The sequence below is a fragment of the Carassius carassius genome, chromosome 20, assembly GCF_963082965.1.
Source record: "Carassius carassius chromosome 20, fCarCar2.1, whole genome shotgun sequence".
NCBI classification, from domain to species: domain Eukaryota; kingdom Metazoa; phylum Chordata; class Actinopteri; order Cypriniformes; family Cyprinidae; genus Carassius; species Carassius carassius.
Window position 1 is genome coordinate 19,223,536 of NC_081774.1, and position 17,061 is coordinate 19,240,596.

The following is a 17,061-nucleotide window of genomic DNA, read 5'->3' on the forward strand; positions in this document are numbered from 1 at the left end:
AAAGCTTTCACACACGGCCAAACTGCAAAACAGACTGATGAATTTGAGTTCTTTTGCAGTCAGAACAGTTTTGCTCCTTTTTTTTCAATACAATTCAGTGCAATTTACATTAAAGGTTTGTCTGCTACTCATAATTTCAGTGAACACTAATCCTAGTGTGATGGCATGCATTTATGTTCTCCATCTTTGTAGCAAGCAACAGTAGAGGGCCATTTTCTGTTCCAGCATTGTTTCAGTGCAAGGTTTCAGCATCCAAAAGAAAACCTTTAGTAGAAGAGTAGCAGCTATGGCAGAAAGGGGAAAGTTTATTATTTATGGTTTTCATAGTCACCAGTATTGTTTACATACTTTGGGCCATGTCTCATCTAATATGTGGAATGATCATTTTGGGTCCTGGTTGATGATTAATCAATACATACCTTGCAGCTGTGCTAAATAACATGATATAGCAATACTACAGACTTATGTTAGTACATTTTAGATAATTTACTCTTTCTGCAATATAATATAAAACTTATTATTCATATTTATATTTCATTACATTTATATTTGTATGTAGTTTGTATATAGTCTATATATATATATCCCTCTTTCTGTCTCCAGGAACTATATAATATGTATCCTAAAAATTATATATAGAATTATAAAAAATTATAATAATAATAATAAACATTGCATGTAGTATAATGAAATTATATGTAAATATAATAATACATGTTATTGAATAAATCAAAGATATTTCATTCAGTATATTAGATTATATAAAACAATAATTTTATACAATTCTAATTAATATATTGTAAATTAACTAATTAATAGTATATAATTGTAAAAATAATAATAAATATTTAGTATAAGGCCTGTGTGTGCGCGTGTGTGCGTGCGTGTGTGTGTGTGTGTGTGTGTGTGTGTGTGTGCGTTTGAGCGCTTGAATACATAGTTTTTGTGGACACAAATGTGTTTAATGACATGGGTATTTTGATATGGTGTATGAGGACACTTCCTTGTAATCCAAATGGCTTAAAATAATGTGTGTGTGTGTGTGTGTACAATCAGATAGAGTTTAATTTATTAAACAAAGTTCTATTTTCTATGACCTCGGAGATTATCTAGAGAATGATCTCATTTGAGCAGTTTAAGTTCTTGTTTTTCACTCTAGCTTCTAGAAAAGGAAACTTCAGAAAATGCTTCCTCACAGTCCTGCTCTGGACTGATGAACTATTCTCTGTGTAAACAAAGTTCTCTTAACTATCAGATCCTCTGCATCCATCTGCTGCCATCTATCTTCAAGAAATGTATCATGTCCCTGGACTGACTGTTTAGTTTATAACGTGCTAATGTTGTTGTTAAAGCACATGCAGACATGGTCTTCATGTTCAAGCCACAAAACCTTTTTGTTGTCATTCAAAGAAGTGTCTGTCTGTTCTGAATTAAGCCTCCTCAGCCAATGAGATAAAAGTACACAATGTGCAGTGTTGTGATTGGTGCTCTGTATGTGAATGTGGATGCTCTCCAACACTTTTCTTGCTTTGTATAGGGGGTGATGGAAACTCCTCGGACAAATCTGAGCACCTGGGCACCATGCCACCATTTGGGCGTTTGGGACAATTGTTGGTGTGCTGTTGCTACATGGTGTTGTTTGACTTCCTAAATCAGAGGAACGCAGTGTTCGCTACAGATCACATGACAGCCTGAAGCAAGTTCTCAAGCAGCACACGTACACAAAGACCTTTTACAGAAATCCGAGGGCTTATCTTTTATGACATACGTACACAAATATGGCATATTTTCTAGCATGACGTGAGGAATTTTGTCCTTATGTGACCTATGTTTTTAAACCTGCTACTTTCAAATTGAAAGGAAAGCATATTGTTTGAGTCATGCATCAGAAAACTGAAAGAGTTAATGACTTAGAGTTCAACAGAGTTCTATCACACTGTATATGTTCTATTTAAAAAGGCATACATAAATATTGGACGCTTTTATTCATTAAACAAATAATATATTTTCTAATGCCAATAAATAATTAAAAATACATACATATAACTAGAATAAAAGTTCTTTGGAATCTTAATATATGTAGGTCTATTGTATGTCCATGAAGGAAAGTGTTCTTTTAGAACAATAATCATGTTAGTTGTGAATATTGATATAGACATCCATTAGAACAAATGTTCATTCTGAACACCGTATTCCTGTGTTGTGGTATGATCTTTGCCATTCTCTTAGAGTTAAGGCACTTTCACACCAAGAACAAGTACTATGCTAACTATAACGATGACTATATTAGTGTGTTTATTGTAATCATGCGCAGCTGTTGTCTGTCACTTTAAATGCTCAAGCTCTGATTGTCTGTCAACATTTTTATTGTTTATTATTTTGAAAGTGATACCAAAATATTGCTACTCTGTATCCTTATCATTTTGGCTGTGATGTGGACTGGATTATTAAAACCTTTTAGTTATAATTTAATCTTGAAACTCTCTGAAGATTTTAGTATGGTGATGGATACAACAATATTAATGCATTTGGTCTTGGTGGTTGTAGATTATTGCTGCTGCTGCTGCAAGCAAGTACAGGAACTTGTTACTGCCAATGCATGCGATATGGTGCCATGAGTATTTGAGACATACTACTGCTGCACAAATAGCATATAAAATAACCCATAGCAGATCTTCACAGGTGGAGCTGGGGAAGATGGAGGATTTCAGAGAAACTCTGAAAGCATGCTAAAAAAATCTCAAGTGAATGCTAGCCAGACATATAAATGCAAGGCAAATTCAAAGAGGTGGATTGTGTTTGGCTGTTATAGTTTACAGACTTTGCTGTATTTTTTTAGAATTAAGGTGTATTCACAACAAGTCTATTAGAATGGATGATAATGATCTCTTTATCATAAACACATGCAGCATGCCATCTGTTGCTTTAAATGCATGATATTTGATATTTGGCTTATCACTCATTAGCTGGAAACAAAGAACGTGTTTGCAATATAGTTCCTCTGTGACGATATTGTGTTACTGGACGTTCCTATTCTCAGAATAAGAATGAGAATTAAAACGTTTACTTATAGTTATCATGATAGCTCTTGGTGTTGACAGTCCTTTAGATCAAATTCTACAACTTAATACTTATATTTATTGTTATTGCATTGGTGTAAATGGACCTTAATATGCTTTGTCGAGCTAAAAGAAGTTCTGAAGACCCTATGTTTTAAACAGCTGAAGTTTTAATCTGGTGCTCATGGAGCAAGATGCTGAAAAAAAACACCAAGACGCAGCACTAAGAACGAAGATGTCCATGTAGTGCATATTTACACAGAACACGTCCTATGTCAAATGTATAAACAAATAATCCAGCTGGGGGATATTTTCTGCCTGCATCCCTTCCTCCTCCGTCCAGCACTGTGCCCAGCTTCCGTTACCGCTGGCAGTGCAAGCGTGCAAACTTCTTAATGTTTACTCATTTACTGGATGATTCATTACTGCATTATTCAGCTAATAATTCACTCACATTTTAGCAGAACTCTTGAAAAAACTGTAATGCTTTTTTGCAAATCAGGGCTGCTGGTGATAAAGCTAGTTTGCTCTAATTCCTAGCAAATATACTTATTGGTAACAACATACTTCTGTCCTCAGATAGCTCTGTTTGTGGGTGGTTCTCCTAATGCTAGGTGTTTTTTTTTTTAGCCATTACCATGCCAATAATAAAATACTGATATATTTTATAAATGTTTTTGGGGAACCAAATATAAAGACATTCTAGGAGTGTTCTAATAAATTAGGTTTTATTTTTACAATCATAAAACAAAGTTCCCAGAATGTTCTGGGAATCAACAATGATCACAAAATTGAGTTGTTTTCCTGTAAGCACATTTGTTCTTAATATATACAGAAAAAAGAAGTGTAATTTAGACTAGGAGGCACATTGGCTTTGAAGGACAGTATTCAAAGGCTGTTAAAGAGAGGAGAGGTGAACAATTAACCTTGCGTCTTCTAAAGTGTGACTTTGTGGGCTATGAAGTACAAAATTATAATTTCCTGTTTATCACACACCTGTTTTGGGAACCAGCTGCCAGCACATACATCCTGGCAATAAAGTGAGTAAAATAATATCTCTGAACAGCAGTGTCAGTAAAAGCAAGGCATTTGAGGCTGTTATGCATGAGTCTTTAAAACCTGTGCACACAGGCAATGCCTGCCTTATGTAAGACACCACAACTATGAAAAATGACATGGCTCTTATATAATCCCATTTAAAAGGATTTAGTGTGCTGTTATATTTGCTCTATATATTGCACACAACTGTAAACCGTATTCTGTTCTGAACATTTAGAATACTAGTGATTTTAGTATTTTTCAGAGTATAGGAAAAAAAAAAGTTTCAACTTTGAATAGACTTGCATGCAGTTCCTGTGCTGTGGTAATAGTGTGTGGTTTCCATGTGAGTCACTATATCCTGTGGCTCTCTACACATATTTACAGAGCAGAGTTCTGTCAAGTAACTCAAATGTAAAAGTCCTTAAAGGACCAAAGCAATAGGCAATAGGGTATATGTTTGTTTTTTGTCTTTTCTTTTAATTAAATAACATAATTAATACAAAGACTCTCTCTCTCTCTATCTATCTATCTATCTATCTATATATATATATATATATATCTGTTCATATCAAGGTTATTATAGTTAAATCCATGAAAAAATAATTTTGTTAATAAACAGGATAGTTCATCCAAGCATGAACATTCTGTCATCGTTTACTCACCCTGAAGTTGCTCCAAACCTGTATGAGTTTCTTGATTCTGCTAAACAAGATGATATTTTGAAAGATGTTGGTAACCAAATAGTTGTTGATAACCCTTGACTTCTATAGTATTTTTCCATGCTATGGATGTCAATGGCTCCTGTCAACAGTTTGATTGCCAACATTTGTGTTCAGCATTCTTACCACACTGGATCTAAGTGGAAGTTAAATGACCCTTCTTTGACCCATTCAAAAAGTTCCATTTGTCTCTGTCCTTCTCATGTCCGCTCATTTCACAGTGACACTGACTGACACATTTACTTAAGACTGGCCTGTCCAAACGTCAGCACAAATAGCAGGGGCTAATACTGCACTGCTCTTTTATGAATGGGGCATACTGTGACCTGTGGGCCAACTGCCAATAAACCATTTTGTATAAATTTCACTGGCATAGTGCTCTCCACTACTCATGTACATCATCCTCTTAATGCAGCATGTAACCTGCATGGAGATGATTTTGACATCATGATACCCAGTCTCCACTCTACACTGTTTCCACACATCTGAACCATACATTACCATGACCTTTCCTGTCATAACTGTTTTTTTTATAACTTTATCAAGACAGGATGATTTACATTTACTTCTTTTTTTATTACACAATTAACAAATTAAAAAAGGCCTATAGCACTAGCTTGCTCTATTCTTTTAATTTTATCTTTATTATATGATTTAAGAAAACCTTGCTATGTGTACTGCATTAAGCGGAGACTTGTTATAGTGCTTGCATATCAAGGCTCTTTTGTTGATTTTGATTGCTTTCATCATCTTCATTTATATGTCGCTTTGGATAAAAGCATCTGCTAAATGACTAAATGGAAATACAAGTACAGAGATTTGGAATTAATGGATTTTTTTTTTAAATACACAAGTTACTATATTTATCAAGTAAATGTCTCTGTCTTAATTGAGACATGTTATCCAACAGGCAGGCTTTACTATTCAGAATAATGTTAATAATAATAAAAAGAAGTTAACTAATCAAACCTTTATTTTTTTAAAGAACAAAAAAACTGATTTAAACAAAAATCACTTAGAAAGTTGACACTCAAATAACTCCAAGTTGAAACGGTTTATTAATTTTTGCACCTTTTTGAAAAAAAAAAAGGAAAAAAAAAAAAAAAGAAATCCGGTCTAATGTTTTAAATACAGTGATAAATGAGATTAAACATTAATTGGTGTTAAAACTGGAATTTTCATCATTGGCTTTTTAGCATGAAGCAAAAGAGAGAGAAAGAGAGAAAAAAAAACTATATACATAGTAATTATGCAATATGCAAAGGATTTATGTTGCTTTGGGCAACTTCAAATAAGCTTCTATCAGAGTTTCTCTCCTCAGCATCCGAAACAGAGGAACATCAGTAAAACAATCACATTACAATGTTAGTCAGTTTGAGGAAAGGAGAGATCCGGACATCCTTCAGTTCTTCGTTAATGCCTCAATAAATGGGCTCCACTCATTGTTCTCTGGGTCATACGTCTCCATGGTATTGAGAAACTCATTTCCATCGAAGCCCCCGACTGCACAGAGCACACCGTTCAGCACAGCCAGCCCTGCATTGCTCCGTGCTGATGTCATGCTTCCCAGCATCCTCCACTCATTCTTGGCTGGATCATACACCTCCACACAGCGCAGCGCATGAGAGCCGTCAAATCCTCCAACCACAAACAGCTTCCCTGGAAGCAGTTGAAAATTACTTAATTGAAGCCAAGCCCTAAATTTGACAAGCTTCAGTCATTTTCCTACCAGTGACACTTTATAACCCTGCTGGAATAAACGGTCGGAAATTTGCTGAAAATGTACTCACCCTCAGGCCATCCACGGTGTAGATGCGTCTCTTCATTAAAACAGATTTGGAAAAATTTTGTATTACATGATTTGCTCACCAATAGATCCTCTGTAGTGAATGGGTACTCTTTAGGGGAAAGAGTAATGGGACTTTTCACAGCAGGGAAGGATGATTATGGATGGTCTTAAGTTAAAATGCCTTATTGGTGAACTTGTTTCTTACAAACACACCTTTTCTGAAGAACTGGTATCATGTGGATTACTGTGATGTTTTTATCAGAAGTTTTGATTCATTCTGACGGCACCCATTCACTACAGAGGATCCACTGGCGAGCAAGTCAAAGTTCATCAAATCTGTTCCAATGTAGGAATGGATGGCCCGAGGATGAGTTTTTGTTGGTGTTTTTTTCTTTTCTTTTGTGAACTATTCCTTTAAACACAAGTCTCCAGTTACCTTCATACACAACGACACCAGCTCCACGACGGGCCACGTTCATGGGGGCCACCAGGGTCCATGTGTTGTTTGCTGGGTTGTAGCGCTCTACTGAGTTTAAGCAGTTCCAGGACTCGGCACCACCTATCACGTACACAAATCCACTTAACTCACACACCGCTGCCTGGTGCCTCCCTAAACACAGACGAGAGACAATGTACATGGTGAATCACACATTTAGGGTTTCACAAATATCAAAGTCATTTCAGAACATAAAACTGAATTGACATACTGATGTTAAGGGGTGCACAGCTGGTCCACATTTTTGTCACTGGGTCAAAGGAGTCACAATTCTTTAAGCCCTTTTGGCCACAAGGATCAGATCCACCCACCACAAAAAGCTTGTTTTGCAATGAGCACACACCTGAGAAGAAAAATGAAGAAAGATTATTCACCCGTTTACTGTCTGTTCTAGGACTGGCGATATAGATCGTTTTTTATTTTTGGCCTTCAGGACCAAACAGAAAAGGCTCATTTCAAACAGATTGCAAATATTCAATACATTGCCTAGCAGGAAGTGATGCCTACCTGCATTGCAACGGTTGGTGCGGAGCTCAGGAACTTGAATCCACTCATCAGCCTTGGGGTTAAACATCTCTCCACAGTTCAGCTCATCTGAGTGACCATTGGAGCCACCCATTACATAAAGCTCACCCTGAGAGAAAAACATTCATTTAGCTTTAATGGCAGATGCACCAGAGCTGCTCCAGGATTGGAAACCATGCCTTTACCATTAGCACAGCCATCTGGAAGCGAGCCCGTGGAGTGCGCATGGGAGCGATGAAAGTCCAGCAGTCCTTCTTTGGGTCATAACACTCCACAGTCCTCAAGCACTCTTCTCTATTATAGCCACCTGGACAGGTAACAATTTGTACATCAGATTATGCCATAATACATATGTGGTGCTTTCATTTTATATTTGTTTTTCTCCAGCTCCACTACTATAATAAACACTCTGAATATTTGTTTTGCAAAATTTGCATGAATGGCATTACAAGGCACACATGGCATATCTGTGCTCTGATAATAGATAAAACAATCTAGTAATATAGATTAGCTGGAAGCTAAATGTAACTTATTGTATTTTTATCCCTATAACTCAACCAAGACCTTTAATTTCCTTTTAAGGCCTACTATCACTCTCTGGGCAAGCATACCTGCAGCAATAAGCTTGCCGTCCAGTTCAGCAGTTCCCAGGCCTGAGCGAGCATAATGCATGGGCTTCAACAGCTTCTCCTGCAGATCTATTGGTTGAGCCTCAAAGCTCGGGCTCTTCAGCACACATGGCGTAGCAGATGGGGAAGTATGAGGACTGGTGCGGCCATGCAGGGAGATCACACACAGCATACCTCTGAGAACAGCCAGACACAGGTAGGCATTGTCTAGAAAAGAGCAGACAGAGTCTTAGTTCCTTGACATCCAGTTAATTTAATAAACACAGTAATACAGGGATCTGGCTTTATACTACCAAAAAAGATGAAAAACTAAACTCAACATGGATATAACATTACACTGCACGTAAAATTTTTGGAAAAAGATTCATGTTTTTTTTCTATTTTAATATATATTTAAACACTAACTTATCCCTGTGATGGCAAATCTGAATTTTCAGCAGTCATTACTCCAGTCATCAGTGTCACATGATCCTTCAGAAATCATTCTAATATACTAATTTGGCGGACTAAGGACATAAAATGTTCCTAAAAACTTAAAAAGAACAAAAACAAAAAAACCTTGGCTTCCACAAAAATGAAGCCCCACAACCTTTTTAAACACTAATAAAATAAACATCACATTTTAAAATGTAAAAAAGGGTTTCAGAAAGAGAGAAAGAGATAACAGCTGGTCAGATGAAGCACTATATACTTACTGGTGGTCTTCTCTGAGGCAATATACTTCCATTCATGCTTGTTGAACTGGCTGTTGGAAGGAGAGAGGCTGCCAGAGGCACCTGAGCTCATCTCATCTCTTTCTCGAGGAGGCTTCTTCTGCAAAACCAAACCAGGCAGCTCTAAACCTGCCCAAACTTTATTCCCTTACTCTACTGCATGCATAAGGGCTTGGGGCCAAAGACTAAACCCATTCCATCCAGTGCCAATACCACCATTTAAGGGGTATTCCATAATGCACAGCTAAGAATTCCTTTAGCACAAACCACTTGAAACGCATTAAAATGGGAGCCATGCTATTCTACAGCAAAGAATGCAGTGTACTGTAAGGGGAGGACTGAAAACCAGTCATGTACCTGCACAAACTGAATGTGGTCATCCTCAGAGCTGCAGACCTCTGCCTGCCGCTCAAGCAGGCTCCCATCATGCAATTTGTGATCTGCTGAGTAGTACAGCGTTTGCACCTGCAACAACAAAACACCAACAAGACGCATGTGGGTGTTTCCATAACAAGAACAAGCAATGTTCTGCCTTGTTCCTTGAAGCAGTGGAGTCAGCTGCTATGAGGGAGGCCCTTGACAACTCTGTGCTGCCTGGACCTTGAGGGAGGCATGACCTTTCACATGTCTAGGTCACTGTGATTGTGGAAACTGCTGAAAGGCAGAGATCATTCCTATTATAAGTAACTTCGCTTCAAAGAGCTATCTAAAATGATCGCAGCACTGTGGGATTGGATAAATGTTGTAAGGCTCTCAGGAACAGTGTGCACAGATGGGAGCATATGGTTTTTGGTAGGTCGACTTAGTACCACTGATGGTTGGGATCTTGCATTCTTCTTCAGGGCTGGACAAATCTGCTGTTGATGTGTATTACTAAACCTACAGGAGACATGGGGAGATCAACGGGGAGGAGCAGCCATTAGAATCAAATTAATAATAGTCCAAAAAGCCCTACTGGGGAGAAAAAGTTGAATTACAGAGACAATTCAGGCCAACACAGTCCAGAGATAGAAAGAAAAGGGGGGAAAAAACAGAGACTTAACCTTAGGCTCACCTGGAAAACCAGTTTTTCAGTATTTCGAGGAGCACGTACTGCAAAATTTACAAGGTTAAGGGCAAAAGCCCTGGGGGCAGGGGATGGGTGGGGAACTCTGAGTCAACCACTGAACAGAAGTTTAGGAGACATGAGCAAAGCAAAAGGTATGGGTACAAAAAAGCCATAATACGGACCTCTTCCATCAGTTTCTCCAGGGGATCTCCATTCTTCCACAGGCTGCGCTGTACCCAGCTTATCACTTTTGAGTACAGTTTGCCATTACCTGGCAAATTCAGGTTGTCCTCTAGCATAACCTCCAGCTATACATACACAAATATATATAATATTATAACAAATTAAATGCAAGTAACTTATGCATATATATTTTTTTTTATATAATATATATATTTGTATACTTTCAGCCGAGGAAGTTTAAGGAAGTCATCCTGTTCTGAGATCTCCTGAAGATGGTCCTGTATAAATGCATCAATCTTGCCCAGAAGCCGCCCATCAGCCATTCTACTAGCAAAGTTGCGGTATGAAATAGCACTCTGGGAGTCCATTTTTGATAGCAGGTAGTCTCCACAGATCTGCAAACAGGATTCATAAGATTAGGGGACTAAACAATAGTGTATAGATGAGAAAACTACCACGAAAATGCCTGTGAATACCTGTTTTACCCTCTCCAGTTTGAGCTTCTGTGCTGCAGAATACACATCACTAACCAGATCTTTATCTGCCTTCAGTCTGTCAACAGGATATTATGGGAACATATGAAACCTGTATGTCCTTGGAATGATCAATGTGTAAAGTTAAGTATGTGTATATAAAAAGTTAAGAGTAAAGGTAAATATATGTACTGGGCTGTGTAGGCATAGTTGAGCAAGATCTCCACAGCATCAGGGTTGAGGTCATCAAATTTTACCAGCGAAACCCCACCCTGTGGCTCAGAGTCAGTATTAAAAATCTCAAATAGGTAAGGACTACAGCAGGCCAGCACAGCCTTATGGGCCATCAGCTCATGTCCACAGACCTGCAGAAGAAGCATTATAAAGTATGTTGTAAATACAGATCGGTGATTCCTTTATCTACACTTCAAAAGTATGAGGTACTTTATTTAGCAAGGATGCATTTACTTGATCAAAAGTGCCAGTAAAAACATTTATGATATTACAAAACATTTCTATTTATCAAACATTCTGGGAAACGTATCATGGTTTCCAGAAAAATATGAAACAGCACAATTGTTTTGATGATAATAGGAAATGTTTCTTGAATCTACAGTAATGGCTGCTGGAAATTCAGCTTTGCCATCATAGAAATTAATTACATTTTAAAATATATTAACAGAAAAACCACCACATAATACATAAATACAAATACATATACGTATATATTTTTTTAAATAAAAATATTGATTGCAAATTGAGTATAAGTCACAAAAAAACTGATAATGTACAGCACACAGGTAAAAATATGGTCATGTAAATTATTTTCTGAAACAAAGGTGGTGGGTCTTACCTGCAGTCTGACATCACAAAACTGGCCACTTTTACGCAAAGCATTCATTTTGGCCACAGTAGAATCAAGAAAGCTCTCATCTTCAAATATTAAATATCCGTTGGGAGTCATTTTGTTGGATCTATCAAAGTCAAGGAGGCAAACACAGCAAAATGAGACCGACTGCTTTGTGTTAAAAAATGCAACATGATGAGAAGACCCACATGGAGTCTATGGCACTTTGTAACATATTTTGTAAAATGACTGCATGGTGATATCTAAAATTAATTCAAATATGGTATAAAATGTGTTAAACTGAGCTGAGAATGCTACACATCTTAGAGGGAATCATCAAAAGTAGCTAAATATTTAATATGAACATGTAAGAAATGGGGGATGTGAAGAGCTCTCTGAAATTCTGCAGAAATCCCCACACATTTCTGTAAAAATTCTGTGGTCACAGAGTCCATGCAGGTCTGGTGAGGAGACACACTTACCAAACAGGTAACAGAAGAACAGTCTTGCTCTAAGGCACTTTCAACAGAGGGTACCACACACAGATGTTTCTGGATAAGAGGCAGTGCCGTGACAGATCGTGCCTGATGTCACTCAGCGGGTTAAAGAAAACAAGTCCTACCACCTTGACTACACATGATGACCTGAAGAAGCAAAAGAGAAATACTCAAACATCACAATTCAATTACAGCTGATCATAAGAATGGTTTCTTGAGCTTCAAATCAGCATATTAGAATGATTTCTGAAGGCTCACGTGACACTGAAAGCTTGAGTTTGAAAATTCAGCTTAAAATCACAGGAACAAAAAAACAACAACAACAACAAAAATTATATATATATATATATATATATATATATATATATATATATATATATATATATATATATATATATATATATATATATATAAAATTTAAACAGAAAACCTTTTGAAATTGTAATTTAACAACATTTCTGTTTTACTGTGTTGGCTTGGCAAGCATAAGAGGCTTCTTCAGAACTCTAACAAACTGAACAGATACAAAAGAAATCATTATGTTCAGTTTTGTCATGGTCGGCGTTCACACACACCTTTTCAACAATAAATTCTTTTAGCTTTTCCAGTAGTTTTAGATTTCTATATTGTACAACAATATAGGACTAGAAAGTTATATACGGATATCCCTTGTCTTTTCCAGGCCTGGAAAATCCACACACTCACATTTCTAGATTTTCCAAGGCTGTGTGAAGCCTGAAACTTCGTTTACCAAAACTGCAAACACCAACTTGTATTTTTGATCCATATCAAAATAGCCAAGTTCATGTTCATATTCATATTATTGCTTCTAATAGCTTTGTTTAACTCGAAGGACAAACAATTGCAACATTACTTAAATACAATTTAGTGTTCTAAACCTTATACTCTACATTTAATACCCATAAGTTTTACAAAGCATCCAGAAAAACAGTTACTCCGTGTTTTTTATTTATTTATTTTTATTTCCGGGTTTTATGTTTGGTGAAGGCGCGAGATAGCACGCGCACGCGGAGCGCGAGGAGGAACTGCTCTTTCTAGATTAAACAAGTCCCGCCGAAACAAACATGTGACCCATCAAAACCGCAAATTCAAAACAACAGTCTGCAAAATAAACATCACATTTCAAGTCTGTGTCATGTGACAAAGACAATATACCGTTTAATTATTCAGGTCTCTCATATTTATGTGAATAATAAATTAGAAGTTACCGGATAAGAGCCGACTGTCAAATGGTTAACGTTAGTTTAAACGACACGAACACTGCGTCAATTATTCACCCACAAGTTTCCAGAAACCGGCTGACTTTCATTAGCCTGTGGAACTGAAAGAAAATGAACGTTACATTTTAGACAGAACAACAGCCTCGGTCACTATTCACTATCAATGCATCATTTTGCTTTAAAATGAAAGTAAATAGTGACTCGGGCTGCCGTTCTGCCTAAAATCTACTTTTCTTTCAGTTCTACAGAAAAAAATAAAGTCGCATTTGCTTTTACCTTTAATTTGTATCTTTATCTTAACTAACTTAACCTCTTCAAAGACAATCGGGCACTGCATTGTTTTAAACCGTCTGGGCGGTTTAAGTGCTATTTATCGGTTTCAGAGACGCCTTTTTCTCAACCATTCCCCAAAACAAACAGCCGTATGTCATCTGGATATCAAATCTTAATTTTTCTCCCTCAACCGAAATTCAAACTGTATGACAAACGTTTAACGTTAGGTAAAACAGCAAACATACACTAAAGCATCTCCTAACAACACTACATAAACACAACAACACAAACAGCTTCACGAGCTCGACTAACTTTAATACTTTAACCTGCTCTAATTTTCAAACACAACCTAAGTTAAATGTCTTACCGAATTCCTTTGTCTGTTTAGGATGAAAAACATAATTTCTACTTCGAAAAAAATAGTTATCAAACCAAAGAACCGCCGTTTACGAAATGAACGAAATGAAGCGCGCGCTTAACTATGATGCGTCACTGATGACGACAGCACAATGGGCGGGACAAATAATGGAGCCTATCGCTAACTTGCATATAAGATGACACTTTACAAATAAAATAAATGTTTCTAAAAAGATTGATTGTAGAGTAGGCTACCTGGATCTATATAAAATGAAACGCGTCGCTTGTGTGAATATCACCAGCCATTATTCAGTTTAATCACAGTAGCCCAGTTCTTGCCCTACAGCAACAAAAACAGAGAGCAGTTCATTCATGCAGAACAGATGTGTGCTGACACTGTCTGTATAAATATTTTAGGTCTACACTTTGGAGCTGGAGCGAATGCTTGGGGTTTTATGGTCGTGCTGTGTCATTTATAGGCCTATCTCTGGAATCTCAAATGTAATAAATAGGCCTAGATAATAAAAACAAATAAATGATGTGTTACAACGGTGTGTAAAAAAATATGTATGCAAAGATATTGCAAGATTAAAAAAAAAAGATTCATCAATTATTTATACACTGTGGTCTACTGAGATGTCTTTCTGCTTTGTAAACCATTATGTTACTTGCAACATTATCCCTAAAAATCTGTAATTAAGTCCCAGAATTTTTCTCTCTCTAGTTTTGTTAAAAATATCAAGGTGTGTGGTATTTATTTTTCAGTGTATAAGTCCACTTCACATAAGAGGCAAACTTTATGCAGTTTGATAAACACAGAAAATGAAGTCCAACAAAGAACACTGTATTGTGTGTCGCTGCATAAGAAATGAGTATTAAATCGTTTTCATATTTCCTGTGATGTTATTTTGCAGTTTGTTCCATTTCCTCTGTGTGGATGTGTATTATGTAACCACCTCGTCACTGGCACAACTGAAGTGCCTCCACCTCAGCCTGCTGTCTCCATGGTTCCCAGACACTTAGAAAAAGAAACATGAATATGTAGACTGACGTGCCTCCTCGTGGATCCTCAAACTGTTGTTCAGTTGACCACGTCTTACATAACGCACTCTGCTGAACATGGTTTGTAAACATAAGTCATTTTCAAGTCAAATTCAGGCCTCTAAAAATTAACATCATTGATGATACAGTCTGTAGATATGCAATTAATCTGATGAATGCTTTTATTTTGAGTTTTACTTTATTTTAGGCTTGTATAAGTGTATCATAATGTGATAGAGTGGAAGATTAAAAACAGTTGTCCAGGACCATGAATGATAATACTTTATCATAGGATAGTGAAGGTTTTTCTGGGCACTCATTTTATTTATTTATTTTTATTAAAAAAAACTATTGTAATTTTATTTCTAAATGTCTCATCATAGGTTAATATTTGTTTAATTACTAAAGTTTTGGGCACCAGAAAAAAATGTCTAATTTAATTTAATTGTATTTTATTTTATTTATAAAATATACTGTAATTTTATTTCTAAATGTCTTGCCATATTTTATATTTGTTTATTTACTAATGTCACCAGAAACAAAATTTCATTTTATTTTAGAGTTTTATTAATTTTATGAATGCATATTAATTTTAAATAAAAATTGTATTAATTTATGTTGTTTTTATAAAATATATTGTAATTTTATTTCTAAATCTCTCGTCAGTTTTTATTTGTTTACTAATGTCACATTAAACCATTTACTTTACTAATTGTCTCTGATGCTGGTTTGGAAGTGATAATCATTATGAAAAGTGCTGTACAAATAAGTTACATTTAATTTAAATGGAAAATCTTCATTTTCTTCCTAATATTGCCATAATTCTAATTAAGGTGGTAATAATAATAATAATAATACATGTTCAAACAAAATGTTCTTAAAGTAATGTTAGTGGACATTACTTTATAACTTTATTCTTAGAATTGTATTAAATGTATAATGCATACCTTTAGTCAAATGCTAAACAAGTCTTTTCATAAAACCTGCTATTTTCCCACACACAGTGTAAATGGGTGTATACAGTACATGAAACAGTACTCAAATTTTACTGTTCTCTATTTTTATTGCACTATATATATATATGATAAGAAAAAAGCTTTCTAACTTTTTATTAATCAAAGAAAAAAGTATCACAGCTTCCAGAAATATATTTAGCAGTGCAGTTTCAACACTGATAATAAATCATATTACAATGATTTCTGAAGAATCACTGAAGATAGGAATGGCTGATGAAAATTCAGTGCTCCATCACAGAAATAAATTATATTTTTAAGTATATTAAAATAGGAAACCAATATTAGAAATTGCAATAATATTTCACAATATAAATTTTTTCCCCCTGTATTTTTGGTCAAATAAATACAGCCTTGATGAGCATAAGAGAATCCTTTAAAAAACATTAAACTTTTAATCCCAAACTTTTGAATGGTAGTGTGTGTGTGTGTATATAATATAATATATATTATAATTTAATATATAAATTGTAATTAGATTTTTTTATATATATTTAATATAAATTTGTATAAATGCTCACAGCAGAGATGCATTTTCAGCTGTCTCTACTGTCTCTATCTTAACTGTCAGGGACTCTGCTTTATATTTTTATATTGTTTATACTTTCACATTTTAGGTACATTTATAGCAATTTTGTGTCATTTTATTAATTTAAGTTTCGATACAATGTACCTGTCAGACCATTGTCACTGAGGTATGTTGACATTTAAATCAGGTTTTTGTAAATGTTGGTGGTAATAATATATCCAGATTAGGTTTTTTTTTTGTGTTTTTTTTTTTTTGAAAAACCTCTTGTCATCGCTCTTTACTGGGAAGAAGTGAAACTGTCAGATTTCCAAGTGATTCGTATCAGCAGTCAGTACCTTCCTGGTATTCATAACTGATATCTATAAATAACTGTTTGTGATTAAATATACAAGTAGGTCTTCTTTTTGGGAACAGACCTAAAACTTTTAATCCTTTACTTGGAAATCCTGTTTTGATTATTTAAATGTAATTTGAATGCAATCAGCACTGTATCTTGCTGTATTATTTAAGCGTGCATATTTAATTATACAGCCGAGGCCAAAAGTTTTAAGAATGACACTGATATTAATTTTCACAAAATCTGCTCCC

The 17,061-nt window shown here is 35.6% G+C and overlaps 1 protein-coding gene across 1 annotated transcript; it reads right to left on the reverse strand.

Moving 5' to 3' along the window:
- Nucleotides 1-5,858: 5,858 nt before the first annotated feature.
- LOC132096616 (influenza virus NS1A-binding protein homolog B) lies at nt 5,859-14,049 on the reverse strand. Its single transcript, XM_059502079.1, has 14 exons — nt 13,901-14,049; nt 11,529-12,166; nt 10,868-11,040; nt 10,679-10,754; nt 10,424-10,597; nt 10,202-10,327; nt 9,329-9,436; nt 8,954-9,071; nt 8,241-8,465; nt 7,815-7,936; nt 7,612-7,738; nt 7,316-7,447; nt 7,045-7,218; nt 5,859-6,478 (listed from the first exon to the last, which is right to left on the reverse strand). The coding sequence occupies exons 2-14, from the start codon at nt 11,637-11,639 to the stop codon at nt 6,222-6,224; spliced, it is 1,923 nt and encodes a 640-aa protein (XP_059358062.1). The 5' UTR covers nt 11,640-12,166; nt 13,901-14,049; the 3' UTR covers nt 5,859-6,221.
- Between the last annotated feature and the right edge of the window lie 3,012 nt (nt 14,050-17,061).

Excerpts from the sequence above, each read along its gene's own strand:
- LOC132096616 (XM_059502079.1), bottom strand. The coding sequence starts at position 11,639 with ATGACTCCCAACGGATATTTAATATTTGAAGATGAGAGCTTTCTTGAT. Across the intron at positions 10,328-10,423 it reads TTAAACTTCCTCGGCTGAAA|CTGGAGGTTATGCTAGAGGA; the intron begins GTATACAAATAT and ends GTGTATGTATAG. Across the intron at positions 7,739-7,814 it reads TCCAGATGGCTGTGCTAATG|GGTGAGCTTTATGTAATGGG; the intron begins GTAAAGGCATGG and ends TTTTTCTCTCAG.